This window comes from Panthera leo, chromosome B3 (assembly GCF_018350215.1).
Source record: "Panthera leo isolate Ple1 chromosome B3, P.leo_Ple1_pat1.1, whole genome shotgun sequence".
NCBI classification, from domain to species: Eukaryota; Metazoa; Chordata; class Mammalia; order Carnivora; family Felidae; genus Panthera; species Panthera leo.
The window spans coordinates 40,678,367-40,695,182 of record NC_056684.1 but is presented as its reverse complement, the minus strand read 5'-3'; the positions used below and the strand labels follow the sequence as shown (position 1 = coordinate 40,695,182).

The 16,816-nt window shown below is 37.6% G+C and overlaps 1 protein-coding gene across 24 annotated transcripts in view; it reads right to left on the bottom strand.

Moving 5' to 3' along the window:
• Positions 1 to 16,816, bottom strand: part of CSNK1G1 (casein kinase 1 gamma 1) — a 175,370-nt gene that overhangs the window by 103,472 nt on the left and 55,082 nt on the right. For 20 of the 24 annotated variants that reach the window (XR_006203512.1, XR_006203513.1, XR_006203514.1 and 17 more), the window contains exon 2: positions 2,710 to 3,106. Coding sequence is in view for 18 of the 24 variants with exons in the window: in XM_042941742.1 (XP_042797676.1) it covers positions 2,710 to 2,890 (181 nt within the window). In the remaining 6 variants the exon portion in view is untranslated. Of the gene's footprint in view, positions 1 to 2,709; positions 3,107 to 11,436; positions 11,942 to 12,576; positions 12,682 to 16,816 lie in introns of those variants that run through there. The other 4 variants (XM_042941738.1, XM_042941736.1, XM_042941739.1 and 1 more) reach the window with 3 other exon arrangements.

Genomic DNA, 16,816 nt, shown 5'->3' with positions numbered 1-16,816 from the left:
CAAAATCAAGAGTTAGACGCTCAACCAACTGAGCCATCCAGGCACCCTATGAAACTGAGATTCTTAAGGACAGAAACTAATTTTGTTATGCTACCTTACCCAAAGTCTAGAAAGACAATAATTACTCAAGAAATGTTTGTTAAATGGATGATGGGTGGAAACAGATTTGCAGAGAACAAAAATGTACTAATCATTACATTATTTTTTTTCTCTATCTAGAATCCAGAGTTCTACCTAAATCCAGTGGCACTAAGGCTACTACCTACCATCACCCCCACATACCAGGAGCCTGAAGGAGGTCATGTTTTTTCCTCTCTTCCTATTCATCTGGCTATCTATCTATCCAACCCACAAATTAACAACAGTAATACATAAAGAATCCCCACCCTACAAGGGGCTTATATTCAACTAAGGAGAGACAATTAACAGGTAAACAAATACAAATAAATCATATCAGGTAGTGATCCATGTGATGAATAAAATAGTTTGATAGGATAGAATACGGCTAGGAGAGAAATATGCCATTTTAAATGGAGGCCGGGAAGAAATCACTGAAGGTTTCTCTGAGAAGGTAACAAAAGTTGAAGCCTAAAGGATAAGAAGCAACCACCTAAGCAAAATTTGGGGGCAGAATTCTGTAGTAGAAGGAACTCTAAGTGAAAAGCTCTGAAGCAGAAATGCATTTGGCTGCTTGAGGGGCCGAGAGACAGTATGGCTAGAGAAAGAAATGAATTTGGAGGAAGAAAGCATGGCCTTGTAGGTGGTAGCCTTGGTGAAGGCCCATCTGCACCTGCCTTGAGTTTGGAATTTCCTAGTTTACATCTTCTGTTGGTCACACAACCTCCTACTTACTAATGTCACAGCAAAAGCACAATGGAAGGGAGTATATAGCATACCCATCCTGTTGTTAGGAAGATGTCAAACGATTCTGGAAGTACCTTTTCTCGTTTCTGTTGATTAAAATATTCCTAGATACAATGTCCTGACAATATGGCCCCAGAGCTAATGAAAACCTGGTAAGCACATAAGACTAAAATCACTTCAAAAGAAAGAAAAGCCTTTCCACTGACTACAAGGCAAGCCAAAATGAGAACTACCAAAATTATCCTAAATTCATGGGAGGAAATAAAACAGAACGCTCTACTACTCTGAAATACACATGGGCTACAAATTTATCCTTTTAACTCAGTAAGTGTTTCTAAACCCATGTAAACTTAAAGATCGTACAATACAAATCCAGACTTAAGTAATTAGACAGATTTCTAGTTTTCATTGACTACAGTTTTTCTTCACCTTTAGAGAAATAAAACAATTTTGTGACCTTTTGAGAATGCAAGAATTTATATGCATCATAAACTGCCTCTCAGCAGTAATTCTGTGGATGTTCATGCCACAATCTATTTAATTCCAGCTTACTACTGTGATGTTAGAGCAAAGTCAATCCATTACATAAATGAATATTCAAGAAACTAGGTTCTAAAACAACTCAGTAGTTGCTAGGAACTCAAACAGTGTGAAATTACACATCTTACTCCTATTCTCAGTAGCATCTGCTGGCTTTGCTAACCCGACCATCACTAAATATAAAGAGCCTTCCATTACACTAGTCAGGTCTTAAAATTCCAGGCCGCTGGCCTTCCACTGGTAAAAATAAATTCACTGTCAGCATCCTTAAATTCAATTCTGCACCCAGTGATCTGTGGCTAGTGTACTGACTCTTTCCTGAATCTATGGGGGATTATACACAAGATTATTTTTCCTTCTTCTTTTGCAGATTAGTATTAGAGTTAGCAAACAATAATTATCTTATGCTCCCAAACTTCTGTTCCCCCAAGGGCTACAGTCCCTTACAACAGGTCTTCATATTAATCCATACCCAAAACAGCTATGGAGAAAAAGCAAATACTTTAGCCTAAAAGGGGACCTCTTCACATTCTCCACACTGATGTCCAACTTCATGTATTTATATCTTTCATTTTCTCTTCCCAATTTTGCTCAGGGAGAGCCACAGAAAAGTTTCTATGTACCTACTGTATCTTCTTCTCAATTTCTGCTTTATTCTGTTGTTTTTCATTATCTCACTCACATATTCACACCTGAAATTTAAAAATCCATTTCCTCGGTTGGGATATAAAATTGCATAATTTCTCCCTGGAGTTCTAGCTCAATCCTGATGTCAGGATTTCCAGGAAGAAATGCAAACACAGCATCAGTTGGAAAGCCTCTCTCAACAGGATGTATGTCCTTACAGACTGAGTCCGCATGTTACTGAGTAAGAATCTACTCTACTCTTCCCTTATCAGTCTGAATTGAAGCAAGGCCTTACTCCCTTCTCAGAGTGTGGTCCAAGGACCAACAATATCTAGGTGATCTGGAAATCTGTTAAACAGAATTTAGGACTCTACCTCTCAGAACAACTAAATCATAATTTTTATTTTTACTGATATCTGTACGCACATCTCCCTACATCATAAAATCTCAGAACTGGTGGTAAATTTAAGAACCTATCACACACAAACAGAGGGGAACCTTGGATACAACTCTAACTGATAATGACCAGTCCCCTTCACAAATTCTTTATTGCTTATACGAACAGGTCCTCCTTAGGAGAATTTCTCATAAAATCATAAACTTCTTGTCTTGAAACACACAAAAGCTAATTATAGCTGTTGGTGGTTGTGGAAGCGGCCGATATAAACAAGTTCTTACCTAATCTGAGCTCTCCGAAGTTCCCACACCCTATCTTCTTGCCAACCCTGAAGTTGGGTCCCACCATAAGAACCCCAGAGGATGTTGAGGAGCCAGACGGTCGGGTACAGTGTGCACTCCTTTGTGCCATGGGTTTAGTTGTCCGTTGTCTTTCATCCTTCTCTCTACTAGGATGGTCCATGATCCTACACGACAGAGTCTCTGCACAAGTAGCCTCAGTCTGTGTACCTCTCTTCAATACAAAAGTATGTCCAAATAAACTGTAGTCAGAGAAAGGTAAGGAAATCTTTTGGCACCATATTTATGTTTCTAATGTATTTCCAGGAGATGAACAACTGATTTGTTCTCGTAGGACACGTAGTCTCTGGATCTCAAGCATAGGAGGGTATTTTGTAACCTGGGTAAAAATCAAGAAAATATACACTTATAAGTTAAATTTTAAAACAAATCCAGAAAGTTACCACTAATTAGAATGGATCCTATCCAAAAATGAACAAAGTGGATAGCTTCCTGAAATGGGTTTTGATTTTATATCCTCCAACAGTTTAGCCATCTGGACTAGTTATTTATCTGATAACATAAGCTCAGTAGGCTGCAGACCATGGCAGCTAAGGGAACACACAAGTCGTTAATAGAAAATGCTGTCTTCTAGTACTGTACATATGACCCAAAAGAAAGCTGTTTACTCGGTTTTTCATCACTGGGTAACAGAAAGATAGATTAAGCCTAGTTAAATAAACTGAAGACAATTAAAAGCCCTTCCTTTAACTTTGGACAGAACCTGTCAGAAATGAAACTACTTACCGTCCCCCTCCTCCATCCCCACCATTTATCAAGCACTGAGGGCAACAACATAACCCAAAACAAGTTATTGATTGACACAGACTACTTGTGTAAAAGACTTTCCAAAACCCTGGTGGTACTAAGCAGTTCTAGACTAAAGCTTTGTAAAACTCAACTCTTGGTTTACTTTTCACTGCAGACTGAGTATACAGTGACAGAGTCATGAAGCACAACTCCAAAATAAAAATAAAGCTGAGAAACAAAAAAATCTTAAGTAGAATCAATCCCTATCAGAATTCTCCTTTGTTACAATTCAAGACTAAGCCCAAGACAAAAGTTTAAAATGAGATAATTCTGATGCTATTTTTCATAAAACAGGTAATCTTTAACAACAACAACAACAAAAAATTCTGTTATCACCAATCACATACAAAACACATGCTTATGTTTTACTTTCATTAAATATTTTCCTTGAAATTTTAAGGAAAAGGAGAATTAGGACAACTGCTTGGTTGTTACTGCATATATACAATAAAGCAAAATGTCTATACTGCAAGCTTCTCATGGACATCTTTAATTTCTGAGTACAGGGACAGGGACAAACCTGTGAGCTGACGGTACAAACGGGCATATTATCCAAGATAAAATCTATTTACTTCAAACAATTAAAATAAACTGTTTATGTTCATCTTTTTTGTCTGTTTTCCTTGTATTACTAAAAGTGTATTATGACTTTAGGCTTCTACAAAGCTAATCCTCAATAAGATACATTTCTCTGAATTTGGGAAACAATACATCCACATTCAAAATGTATATTCTGTTTAAGACAAAATCAGGGTAATGAGGTCAGCAATTACTGGCTTTCTTACTTAAACAACACTTTGAGTTTATATTTCTCTCATTTTTCTCTTTCTTGCAATTGTATCCAATATCTTCCAATTATCTTTGTTGTTTACCAAAAGTCCCTCCAACAATATCAGTAAGAGAAGGGAAATGAAACTTAAGATGTTTTAGATAGCCCTATCTTAACTGGTGCGAGCATGTGTCTATGTATGAGAAACTGTCAAGCTATTCTTTCTTCCCTTATGTTATAAATTTCTTTGAAGGCAGGAAAAAGATGTGTCTTAGCCTATCCAGGCAATTTTGAGCATTCGACTAACTCCCACATTTTTATAAATTATTACTACTATAATAGCTTCATTTATAAGATTTGGAAAACTGTACTACCACCTTGTCTACTGCTCTTATTTTTCATATGTGTTCACTCTAACAGATGGAGGTTATTTTTGTAACGCTTGTCATTAACTTTCTCCATTGCACTTAAACTCATGAAACATTAGGTGGAGTAATCACATATAGCCCTCAGTAACCATGTATACTTGCATGCATGTATTAGAAAAACATACAGCACTTCCCAGGTTAGAAACCTGCAGAAAGTAAAGATTCGTGTTCAGCTGGGAAAAGGATGTTTTTAACACATGCTTGTACCCCAGAAGAATCACTTTACCTCCCACAAACATGGAAAAAAACTTACATTTAAGATATCAATTTTCTAATCTATCACGGAACATGAGCATGGTCTAATCTATAATTATGAAAGATGAATAATATTTAATACTACTGTTATATGGCACCTCTCATTTTTAAGAAACCAAACTAACTGAACAATTAAATTTTTAAAAATCCTGTTTATTTTTCACTACCCACTGCTCAAAACTAGATTCTACTTCCCAAATACAAACTCTTTAGCTTGTCATTTTTTAATCAGGTTATTTGATTTTTTGGTGTTGATTTGTGTGAGTTCCTATGTATTTTGGATATTAATCCTTACCAGATATATCACTTGTAAATATCTTCTCTCTAATCCCTTAAATATAAACTCCTTAATTAAATTCTTGTATTAAAAAGTTACTACAGGGCCACTTAGATGGCTCAGTCAGTTAAACACCCAACTCTTCAACTCTTGATCTCATCTTAGGTCTTGATCTCAGGATTGTGAGTTCAAGCCCTGCTTTGGGCTCTGCACTGGGAGTGGAGGCTTCTTAAAAGAAACAAATGTTTTTTTTAATTAGAAAAAAAAAAGTTACTGCATAAACACAAGGTGCATCCATTGTTGGCCCTTACACTAGAATGGCTTCATAACTCTTCTTATTTTAGGCCTGACTCACATCCTATGCCCACTGCGAAATTTTTCATAACCAATTCATCATTAACACTTGGAGCACCCCTGTGTATACAGTGTATACATTTGCCACTCAGTATGCAACAGATTATATTGATATGTACTCTAGTATTCAATTTGATTATAACCCTTTGAAATTAGGGCTCTTGTCCTATCTCCTTTAGTTTCTTGTATGTAATTGGTACTTAATAAATACTAACAATTATGATGGTCTTGCTCAACAAAAAACAGATTTTTCAACAATATAACCAAATATTTACACAAAATAATACATGTAAATAGAATCCTGATTAACCATAAGAACGTTTAGAATTCATCTAGAAAAGAAGCTAGTATTCTTTCATTTCAATCCATTAGTGTTAAGACAGGCTAGTTAGGATTTCCATTTCACAAAGATATTATTAAATGATTTATTTTTCGTTACTAGCAGATAACATATGAAAAAGTTAGCTCAAGAACCAGGTCAAACAGAACATCCAAGGTAAACATTAAATTATACTTTAACCAGGGTGCCTGGGTGGCTGAGTCGGTTAGGCATCCAACTTTGGCACAGGTCATAATCTCACAGTTTGCATGTTCAAGCCCCACATCAGGCTCTCTGCCGTCATCGCCGAGCCTGCTTCAGATATCGTCTCCCTCTTTCTGACCTTCCCTCTCTCTTTTTCAAAAATAAATAAAAATGAAAATAAAAATTATACCTTAAGTTTGTTTTTATTTAAAAATTTTTTCATGCTTATTTATTTTGAGAGAGTTAGAGAGCAAGTGCAAGTTGGGGAGGGCCAGAGAGAGAGAGGGAGAGAGAGAATCTGAAGCAGGCTCCATGCTGTCAGCATAGAGCCCAATGTGGGGCTTGATCCCATGAACCACAAGATCATGACTTGAGCTGAAATCAATAATCAGATTCCCAACTGACTGAGCCACCCAGGCGCCCCATACCTTAACCTTATTTTTAAAAAATTACTTCCAGGGGCGCCTGGGTGTCTCAGTCGGTGGAGCATCTGACTTCGGCTCAGGTCGTGATCTCACAGTTTGCGAGTTCGAGTCCCATGTGGGGCTCTGTGCTGGCAGCTTGGAGCCTGGAGCCTGCTTCGGATTCTGTGTCTCCCTCTCTCTCTGCCCCTCCCCCACTCACGCTCTGTCTCTCTCTGTCTCTCAAAAATAAATAAATGTTAAAAAAAAAAAAATTAAAAAAAATAAATAAAAAATGACTTCCAAAGATAGCAGTAAAAGACAAACTATATGATTTGTCCTCTTTTTTTTTTTAACAGTAAAAAAAAGGGGGGAGGGGAATTCCACTTTCTTGCACCATATACAAAATCAACTCAAATCAGATTAAAGATCTAAATGTAAGACCTGAAACCTTAGTTAGAACTCCTAAAAAAGAACCACAGGCAGTAAACTTTTGGATATCAGCCTTAGCAGTATTTTTTTGGATCTGTCTCCTTAAGCAAAGGAAACAAAGTAAAAATAAACTATTGGGACTAAACTAAAAAGCTTCTGCACAGCAAAGGAAACCATCAAAAGAACAAAAAGGCAATTTACTGAATGAGGGAAGATATTTACAAATGATATATCTGGTAAAGGTTAATATCCAAAATATATAAGGAACTCACACAAATCAACACCAAAAACCCAAATAACCTGAATAAAAAATCGACAGAAGGCCTAAATAGACATTTTTCCAAAGACAAAGACATATGAAAAGATGCTCAAATCACTAATCATCAGGGAAATGCAAATCAAAACCACAATGAGATATCAACCTCACACCAGTCAGAATACCTAGTATCAAAAAGACAAGAGGGGCACCTGGGTGGCTCAGTTAAGTTTCTGACTCTTGATTTCAGCTCAGGTCATGATCTTGCAGTTCTTGGGAACAAGCCCTGCTTTGGGCTCTGCACTGACAACTGCAGAGCCTGCTTGAGATTCTCTCTCTCTCCCTCTACCTCTGCCCCTTCCCTGCTTGTGCTCTGTCTCCCTCCGTCTCAAAAATAAATAAACTTAGAAAAAAAAAAAAGACAAGAAATGGGGCATCTGGATGGCTCTGTCAGTAAAGCATGCAACTCTTGATATTGGGGCTCTGAGTTCGAGTCCCATGTTGGGCGTAGAGATTACTTAAAAATAAAATCTTAAAAAAAAAAAAAAAAAGATAAGAAATAAGTATTGGCAAGAATGTGGAGAAAAAGAAACCCCTCTGCACTGTTGGTGAGAATGTAAATGGACGTAGCAACTCTGAAAAACAGAACGGAGATTCCTAAAAAAAAAACCAGAAATACCATATAACCCAGTAATTCCACTACTGGCTGTTTACCTAAAGAAAACAAAAACACTAATTCAAAAAGATATATGGGGCACCTGGGTGGCTCAGTGGGTTGAGCATCTGACTTCAGCTCAGGTCATGACCTCATAGTTCATGAGTTCAAGCCCTCCATCGGGCTTGCTAATGTCAGCACAGAGCCCTCTTTGGATCTTCCCTCCCTCTCTCAAAAAAAAAAAAGAAAAGATATATGCACTCTTATGTTTACTGCAGCATTATTTACAATAGCCAAGATATGGAAGCAACCTTAGTGTCCATTGATAGATGAGTGAATAAAGATGTGGGGTGTGTGTGTGTGTGTGTGTGTGTGTGTGTGTGTGTATGCAAATCAAATACTACTCAGCCATTAAAAAGAATGGAATCTTGCCATTTTGTGACATGTATGGACTGAGAAGCTACTTACGTGAAATAAATCAAAGACAATACCATATGATTTCACTTATATGTGGAATCTAAAAAACAAAACAAATGAACAAATGAACAACAAAAAAAGACTCATAAACCACCAGAGAACAAACTGGTGGTTACCACAGGGGAGGGGGATTAGCAAAATAGGGGAAGGAGATTAAGAGGTACAAAATTCCAGTTATAGGGTAAGTAAGTCACAAGGATAAAAAGTGCAATATAAGGAATGTAGACACTAATATTGTAGTAAGTTTATATGGTGACAGATGGTAACTACACTTATTGTGGTGAGCATTTCATAATGTATATAATTGCTAAACTGCCACGTCATACACCTGAAATAAATGTAGTATTTACTGTATGTCAACTGTATGTAAATAAAAAAGGGGGAAGAGAAATTATATACACGTAATAAGCAGATGTTTCTTTTTCTGGTAAATAAACCACTTAGCAATCACTTGCAATTTATTTATTAGACATGTAAATGTTATGACAAATTTTTAGAGTCATACCAGCAAGTTCCTTTGGAAGCTTAATTCTTATAGTTTCTCTGAATTTAAGCATGCCTAATTTAAGAGGAAAGGTATTTTTTAAAGTATAACACTCCAGGGGTACCTGGGGGGCTCAGTTGGTTAAGGGCCGGACTCTTGGTTTCAGCTGAGGTCATGATCTCACGGTTTCCTGAGTCTGAGTCCGCACAGGCTCTGGGCTGACAGTGCAGAGCCTACCTGGGATTCTCTCCCTCTCTCTCTCTGACCCTCCCCGATTTGTGTTTTCTCTCAAAATAAATAAATAAACTTAAAAAAAAAAACAAAAAACTTTAACATTCCATGTATTCTTTGTAATCAAAAGTTGTAATTCATTTCAGGAACTGGTTTAACCCTTCCCAGAAGGCATCACCCCACCAATTAAGCCTCATTTAGTGAATACAAACAGATTTATACACACGGCTTTCCTGACTGGGAAATTTTTTTTTTAATTTATTTTTGGGACAGAGAGAGACACAGCATGAACGGGGGAGGGGCAGAGAGAGAGGGAGACACAGAATCGGAAACAGGCTCCAGGCTCCGAGCCATCAGCCCAGAGCCTGACGCGGAGCTCGAACTCATGGACCGCGAGATCGTGACCTGGCTGAAGTCGGACGCTTAACCGACTGCGCCACCCAGGCGCCCCTGACTGGGAAATTTTAAGAGCTCTCTAGTAGATCAAAGAATTATTGCTAATAGTAAAATCAAAAAATCCAATTCATCAAATTGTAGGTAGGGAACTGAGGCCAAATCTGCTGGTTTATGATAAGAGTTGAAGAATATGGCTATCCTCAGCTGTGGTCAGTGAAAAGTTTTCCTTCACAGATTTCTCTAGAAGATATCTTAAAGCATTCTATCACACTGAAATGAGAGAAACTTACGTTTCTAGCAACAACCGTCCTGTGCCAACATACAAAAGAAATCATCCCAAACCAAGAGTTCATCTGGCTCAAAGTCACTCTCTTGTAAGGCAGTAACAGATGCTTTGTGGAAGAGATAGGTATGGTCTTCTTTCATGAATCAAATGCCTAAAGTGAATTTACTGATTTATGTAACAGTATTTTGAGAAGCTGCATGAAGTCTAAAAAACTAGAACCATACTATAAAACCACAAGACAATGTTTAAAGAATTACAGCTGTGACTGTTAAGAGAAAATAAATCACTGAATTACTAGTTGTTATTTCAGATTCTCATATATTGGCACTGTCAAAATGAGGCTTGTAACATACTTAAATTTTAAAGCCAAACACACATGGTCTTTGTTGATAGTCAAGACAAGAGACAGGCATCTCAATCTCTCTTTTCTGAGATAATTTAGAATGAAATTGCTTGGAGGTGAAGGACTGCTGGATCGTATGGTAACTGTATGTTTACTTAAAGAGTCTCTGAAGTGACCAAACCCTTCTGCTGTTCTTTCATCTACCACGTACTAGCTTTGGTGCTAAGGCTTGTGGCCTCTCAGTCACAAGTTTCAGCTTCAGATATCACTTCTCACACCAGTAACCAAAACAGAAAAGAAAGTGCAAAGCAAAAGACTTTCTTGTCATGTATCTTTTTCTTGGTAAGGATGAAAATTCTTCTCAGAGCCCAGAGCAAAATTCCCTTTGTATCACGTGGCCAAGAGCGCATGCAACGGTATCAAAATTCTCACTGTAAGCTCCTCACATTTAGAACACAGAATAAATTTCAAGAGCAGCATCACACCTAAAGAAGGTATTGACTAACTACTCAGTAAAAATGCTATCTGTATATGTGCATGTGCTTGTATGTGTGTGTGTGCCAAAAGAATGTCAAAACTTACACAACAACAAAAAAAATTAAAAGACAATTTAAGGACAAATCAAAGTCTTATAAGTCATTTTAGCTTAAAAAAAAAAACACACAGTAAGAACATCACTTTAATTAACCTAACAAATGACCAAAATTGATTTACTTTTTAGCCACATTATTGGAGTGCTATTATTAAAGGGAAGAACAGTGTTTACAGATCCTAATAGTATTACTGTTTCTCTTTTCCACAAATTCCAATTATTAATGTCTCCCAAATGTTTCTCATTCTTACCACCCTATCCCTCACTGCTCCGTCTATTTTCACCTAATGATTATTTTTTCAGTTTTTTAATTTATTTTAATGTTTATTTAGTTTTGAGAGAGAGAGAGAGAGAGAGAGAGAGACAGAGCGTGAGCAGGGGAGGGGCAGAGAGAGAGGGAGACACAAAATCCGAAGCAGGCTCCAGGCTCTGAGCTGTCAGCACAGAGCCCAACATGGGGCTCAAACCCATGAACCGTGAGATCATGACCTGAGCTGAAGCTAGACGTTTAACTGACTGAGACACTCAGGTGCCCCTATTTTTTCAGTTTTAAGATCACCCTCTTAGCAATCTCAAATATAAAATACAGTGTTAACTATAGTCACCATGCAGTACATTACATTCCCAAAACTTATTTATCTTATCATTGGAAGTTTGTACAGGAGTCTCCCGGTGTCCCCCTTAACCATAGTTTCAGTTACCTACAGTCAACTTCCATCTAGGCGGGGATAATCTTCCTTCTGCCATATCATCAGAAGGTCAATAGAAGCCTAAGGCTACATCATAATGCCTATGTCATTCACTTCATCTCATCATGTAAGCACCTGATCATCTCACATCATCACAAGAATAAAAAGAGTGAACACAGTACAGTAAGACTGGCAGGAGGAATGATATTCACGTAACCTCTATTACTGTCAGCTATTGTTGCTAATCTCTTACTGTGCCTAACTGATAAACTTTATCGGAGGTATGTATGTATAGGAAAAAATACAGCATATATAGGGTACAGTACTATCCATGATTTCAGGCATCTACTGGGGGTCCTGGAACTTATCCCTTGCAGATAAGGTGGGGGACCACTATACCTTTTAACCACCTTCACAACCCTTCCCACACCCACTCCTACCTCCTGCCCCCTGCCTCAGGCAACACCAATCTGCTGTTCTGAGTTCAGGTTTTTTACATTCCATACATGTGAGATCATACAGTATTTGTTTTACTCTGTCTTATTTCACTTAGGATAATGCCCTCAAGGTCCATTCACATTGCCATGAATGGCAGTATTTATTTTTATGGCTTAATAGTATCGTGTGTGTGCATATGTGTGTATGTGTGTATTACACACATACACTTCACCTTGTTTGTTCACTTATCTGTTGATGGGCACTTAGCCTGTTTCTATGTCTTGGCTATTGCACATAATGCTGCAACGAACATGGGGGTAAAGTTATCTCTTAATTTCTTGAGGAACTTTCTTACTGTTTCCTACAGCAGGTGTACCAATTTACATTTCCACCAACAGTGCACAAGGGTTCCCTTTTCTCCACATCCTTACCAACTTTTTATTTATCATTTTGACGACAGTCATTTTAACAGGTGTGAAGTGTTACTTCATTGTGGTTTTGATTTGCATTTCCCTGGGATTAATAATATTGAGCATCTTTCCATATACCTGTTGGCCACCTGTATGTTTTCTTTGGAAAAATGTCTTTTCAGTTCCTCTGCCCATTTTTAATCAGATTTTTTTGACTGACTTGTTTGATTTTTTAATATATTTTAGATATTGACCACTTATCAGATATATGATTTGCAAATATTTTCTCCATTCAGTAGGTTACCTTTTCCTTTTATTGATGGCTCCCTTTACTGTGCAGAAGCTTTTTAGTTTGAGGTAGTCCCACTTGTTTATTTTTGCTTTTCGTTGCCTTTGCTTAGTCTGTCAACTAATAAAAAAAAAAAATTATTGTCAGGACCAATGTGAAGATGCTTACCCCTATGTTTTCTTCTAGGAGTTTTGCAGTTTCAGGTCTTACATTCAAGACTATCATCAATTTTGAGTTGTTTTCTGTGATGTAAGACAGGGGTCCAGTTTTTCTATCACCATTTACTGAAGAAACTATCATTTCTCTATTGTATATTCTTGGCTCCTTTCTTACAAATTAGTTGACCATATATGCATGGGCTTATTTCAGGGATCTCTATTCTGTTCTGCTGATCTATGTGTCTGTTTTTAGCCCAATACCATATTGATTACTATAACTCTGTATTACAGTTTGGAATCCAAAAGTATGATGTTTCCGGTTTTGTTCTTTGTCAAGATTGTTGAGACTATTTGGGGTCTTTCATGGTTCTATACAAATTTTTAAGATTACTTTTTCTATTTCTGTGAAAACTGCCATTGGAATTTTGATACAGATTGCATTGAATCTGTAGATCACTTTGGGTAGTATGCACATTTTAACAATATTAATTCTTCCAATCCATGAGAATGGAATATCTTTCCATTTATTTGTGTCTTCTTCAATTTCTTTCTTTAAATGTCTCACAGTTTTCAGTTTCACCTTCCTGATTAAATTTATTACCAGGTATTTTATTCTTTTTCATACAGTTATAAATGGGACTTTTAAAAACCCCTCTTATTTATTTACTTACTTACTTACTTACTTACTTACTTACTTTGAGAGCAAGAGAGACAGCAGAGGAGGGGAACACAGAAAGGGAGAGAGAGAATCCCAAGCAGGCTCTGTGCTCAGCTCTGAGCCTGATACAGGGCTCCATCTCATGAACCATGAGATCATGACCTGAACTGAAATCAAGAGTCAGACGCTTAACTGATTGTGCCACCCAGGCACCCCTAAAAATTCCTCTTTCTGACAGTTCATTACTGCAGAGAGATGTGGATTTTTGTACATTCATTTTGTATCCTGCAACTATTTGTTGATTAGTTCTAAAGTTTTTTTCATAGAGACTTTAGGGTTTTCTATACATAGTATCAGGTCAACTGCAAACAGTGACAATTTTACTTCTTCCTTTCCAATTTAGATGCCTTTTGATTTCTTTTCCTTGACTAATTGCTCTGGCTAGGTCTTCCAGTACTACGCTGATTTCTTCTTTGACTCATTGATTTTTCAGGAGCATGTTGTTTAATCTCCACATATTTCTGAATTTTCTATTTTTCCTTGTAATTGATATCTAGTTTCATGCCATTGTGGTCTGCAAAGATGCTCGATATGCTTTCAGTCTTCTTAAGCTCATTAAAATTTGTTCTGTGACCTAACATATTATCCTAGAGAATATTCTGTGTGTGGTTGAGAAGAAGCATATCCTGCTGCTGTTGAACGGAATGTTGTGTAAATCTATTAAGTCTATCTGGTCTAGTATATACTTCAAGTCCAATGTTTACTTACTGAATATCTGTCTGGATGATCCATCCATTATTGCAAGTGGGGTACTGAAGTCCCACACTATTATTGTGTTCCTATTTCTCCTTTCAGGTCTATTAATATTGATACATATTCAAGAGCTCCGATGTTGGGTGCATAAATATTTACAAAAGTTCTATCATCTTGTTGGACTGAACATTACCATTACATAATGACCTCATCTCTTATTACAGTATTTGTCTTAATGTCTGTTTTGTCTGACCATAAGTATAGCTACCACTGCTTTCTTTTGTTTTCCATTCGTAGGGATTATCTTTTAACATCTCTTCACTTTCCATTTGTGTGTGTCCTTAAACCAGATGTATCTCCTATAGGCAGCATATAATTGGGTCTTATCTTTTTATCCATTAACCCACTACATGTCTTTTGATTGGGGAGTTTAGTCCGTTTATATTTAAAGTCATTATTGATATATATGGACTTACTATTATCATTTTGTTAACTGTTATCTGGCTGTTTTGCAATTCCTTTGTTCCTTTCTTTTGTTTTTTGGTTTTTGGTTTTTTTCCTTTGTTCCTTTCTTATTCTTTGTCTCTTCCTTTGTGACTTGACGATTTTCTTTAGTGTATGCTTAGATTCCTTTTACTTCCTCTTTCAAGTATCTATTATAGGTTTCAGCTTTATAGTTGCAATGAGACTTATATATTCTATATAATAGTCTATTTTAAGCTGATAACGTAAAATGTACACTAAAGCTTTATATTTCTACTCACCCCCCTTTTATTTTTTTAAGTTTATTTATTTTGAGAGAGAGAGAGAGAGAGAGAGAGAGAGAGAGAGAACGCAAGAGAGAGCACAGGCAAAGAGGAGAGAGAGAATCCCAAGCAGACCCAACAGCGCAGAGCCCAAGGCAGGGCTTGAATTCACAAACTGTGAGATCATGACCTGAGCTGAAATCAAGAGTCAGATGTATAACCAACCCAACCACCCAGGCACCCCCCTTCCATGTTTTTGATTCCACAATTTACATCTTTTTACCTTGTGTATCCATTAAGAAATTACTGTAGCTTGAGGCTACAATAACTTATTATTTAAAATAAACATTAAAGAAAGAAATTATTGTAGCTTGTTATTTTTACTACATTTCTTTTTCTTTAAATGTAAGTGATTTCTTTTAAATGTTCAGTTTTTTAAATTTATTTTGAGAAAGAGAGAACGTGTGCATAAGTGGGGGAGGGGCAGAGAGAAAGGGAGAGAGAGAATTCCTAACAGGTTCCACACGGTCAGCACAGAGCCTGATGCAGGGCTCAAACTCACAGACTATGAAATCATAACCCAAGCCGAAATCAAGAGCCTGATGCTTAAATGACTGAGCCACCCAGACACCCAGCTACTTTTCTCTTTTAACCTTCACACTAGATATATGTGATTTACCTATACCATTACAACATTACAGTATTCTGGATTTAACTATATATTTACCTTTACCAATGAGATTTATACATTCATATGGCTTCCTGTTAGTTTATTTATTTATTTTCGGGGGGGGGGGTGGGTTGGGGCAGAAAAGATGAAAAGAGAGAACTCTAAGAGGGCTCCAAGCTCAGCATGGTGCCTGATGTGAGGCTTGATCCCATGACCCTCAGCTCATGACCTGAGCTGAACTCATGAGTCAGACACTGAATGGCTGAGCCACCCAGGTGCCCTGAACTCCTTCAATCAATCCTTCAATTTCTGCTTGTCTAGAAACTATCACTCCTTCAATTCCAAAGGATTTCTGACTTCAGTGACCATCTTTATGACCATTATTTTGAAATCTTTATCAGGTAAATCACTTATCGGTTTCTCAAGTGTTATCTTGTTCTTTTGTTCATAAAATACTCCTGTTTCTTCATTTTCCTTGACTTCACTGGTTTCTGTGTAATGGATAAACACCTACCCCTCCCAATCTTGACAGAGTAGTCTCCTGCAGGAGATGAACCTCATTACTCAGCCAGGCCCTAGCTCTTAGTTTTTTCTGAAATCTTTGTGATTGTCCAAGCCACCTTGTTTGTTCTTAATGGTTCTCAGTAGTTGAGGATGTGCCAAGACCTGTCTGTGTCTCAAAGGAGAAGCTCTTAGTCAGCATTTCGATGAAGGCTAACTAGAAGCTGGACCTAACTAGAAGCCGGACCTTCAAGTAACAGCTTTTAAAGTATGAAAGTAGGTCTCTTTCAGGGAGACTGAGAGCTGGGATTTTCAGTACACTTCCTATCCACTCATTCCTGGGGGCGATAGTCAGCTAAAAACTGTTATAGTCTTGTGGGACTCACAAACACAAGTCCTGCTGGCCACCAGACTCAGGAAATCAAGGGGTGCACACCCCCAGGCAGTAGTCACAAAGGCCAGGGCACCAGATGATTACAGAAACTCATCCTAAGAAGACACTGGTAACAGGGAGTGGGTCGGAGGGAGAATGTAGAAGTGGCACCTGCCAGCCTCCCAGGTCTGCATGGAGGATTGTGGTCTGTCCCTAGATGTGTGTTAAATCAGAAGCATGACTCTCAGGCAGCAGCTTTTCAAGTAAACAAACAGTCCTCTTTCAGGTAAAGACCAGGAGATGGGCATTTCTGTCTTTTGCCTCTGCACTGAGCCATAGTGTGGATAGCCATAGCAGATTCCTCAGCGGGCTCTTAGGCACTGTTTGTTTGCTACA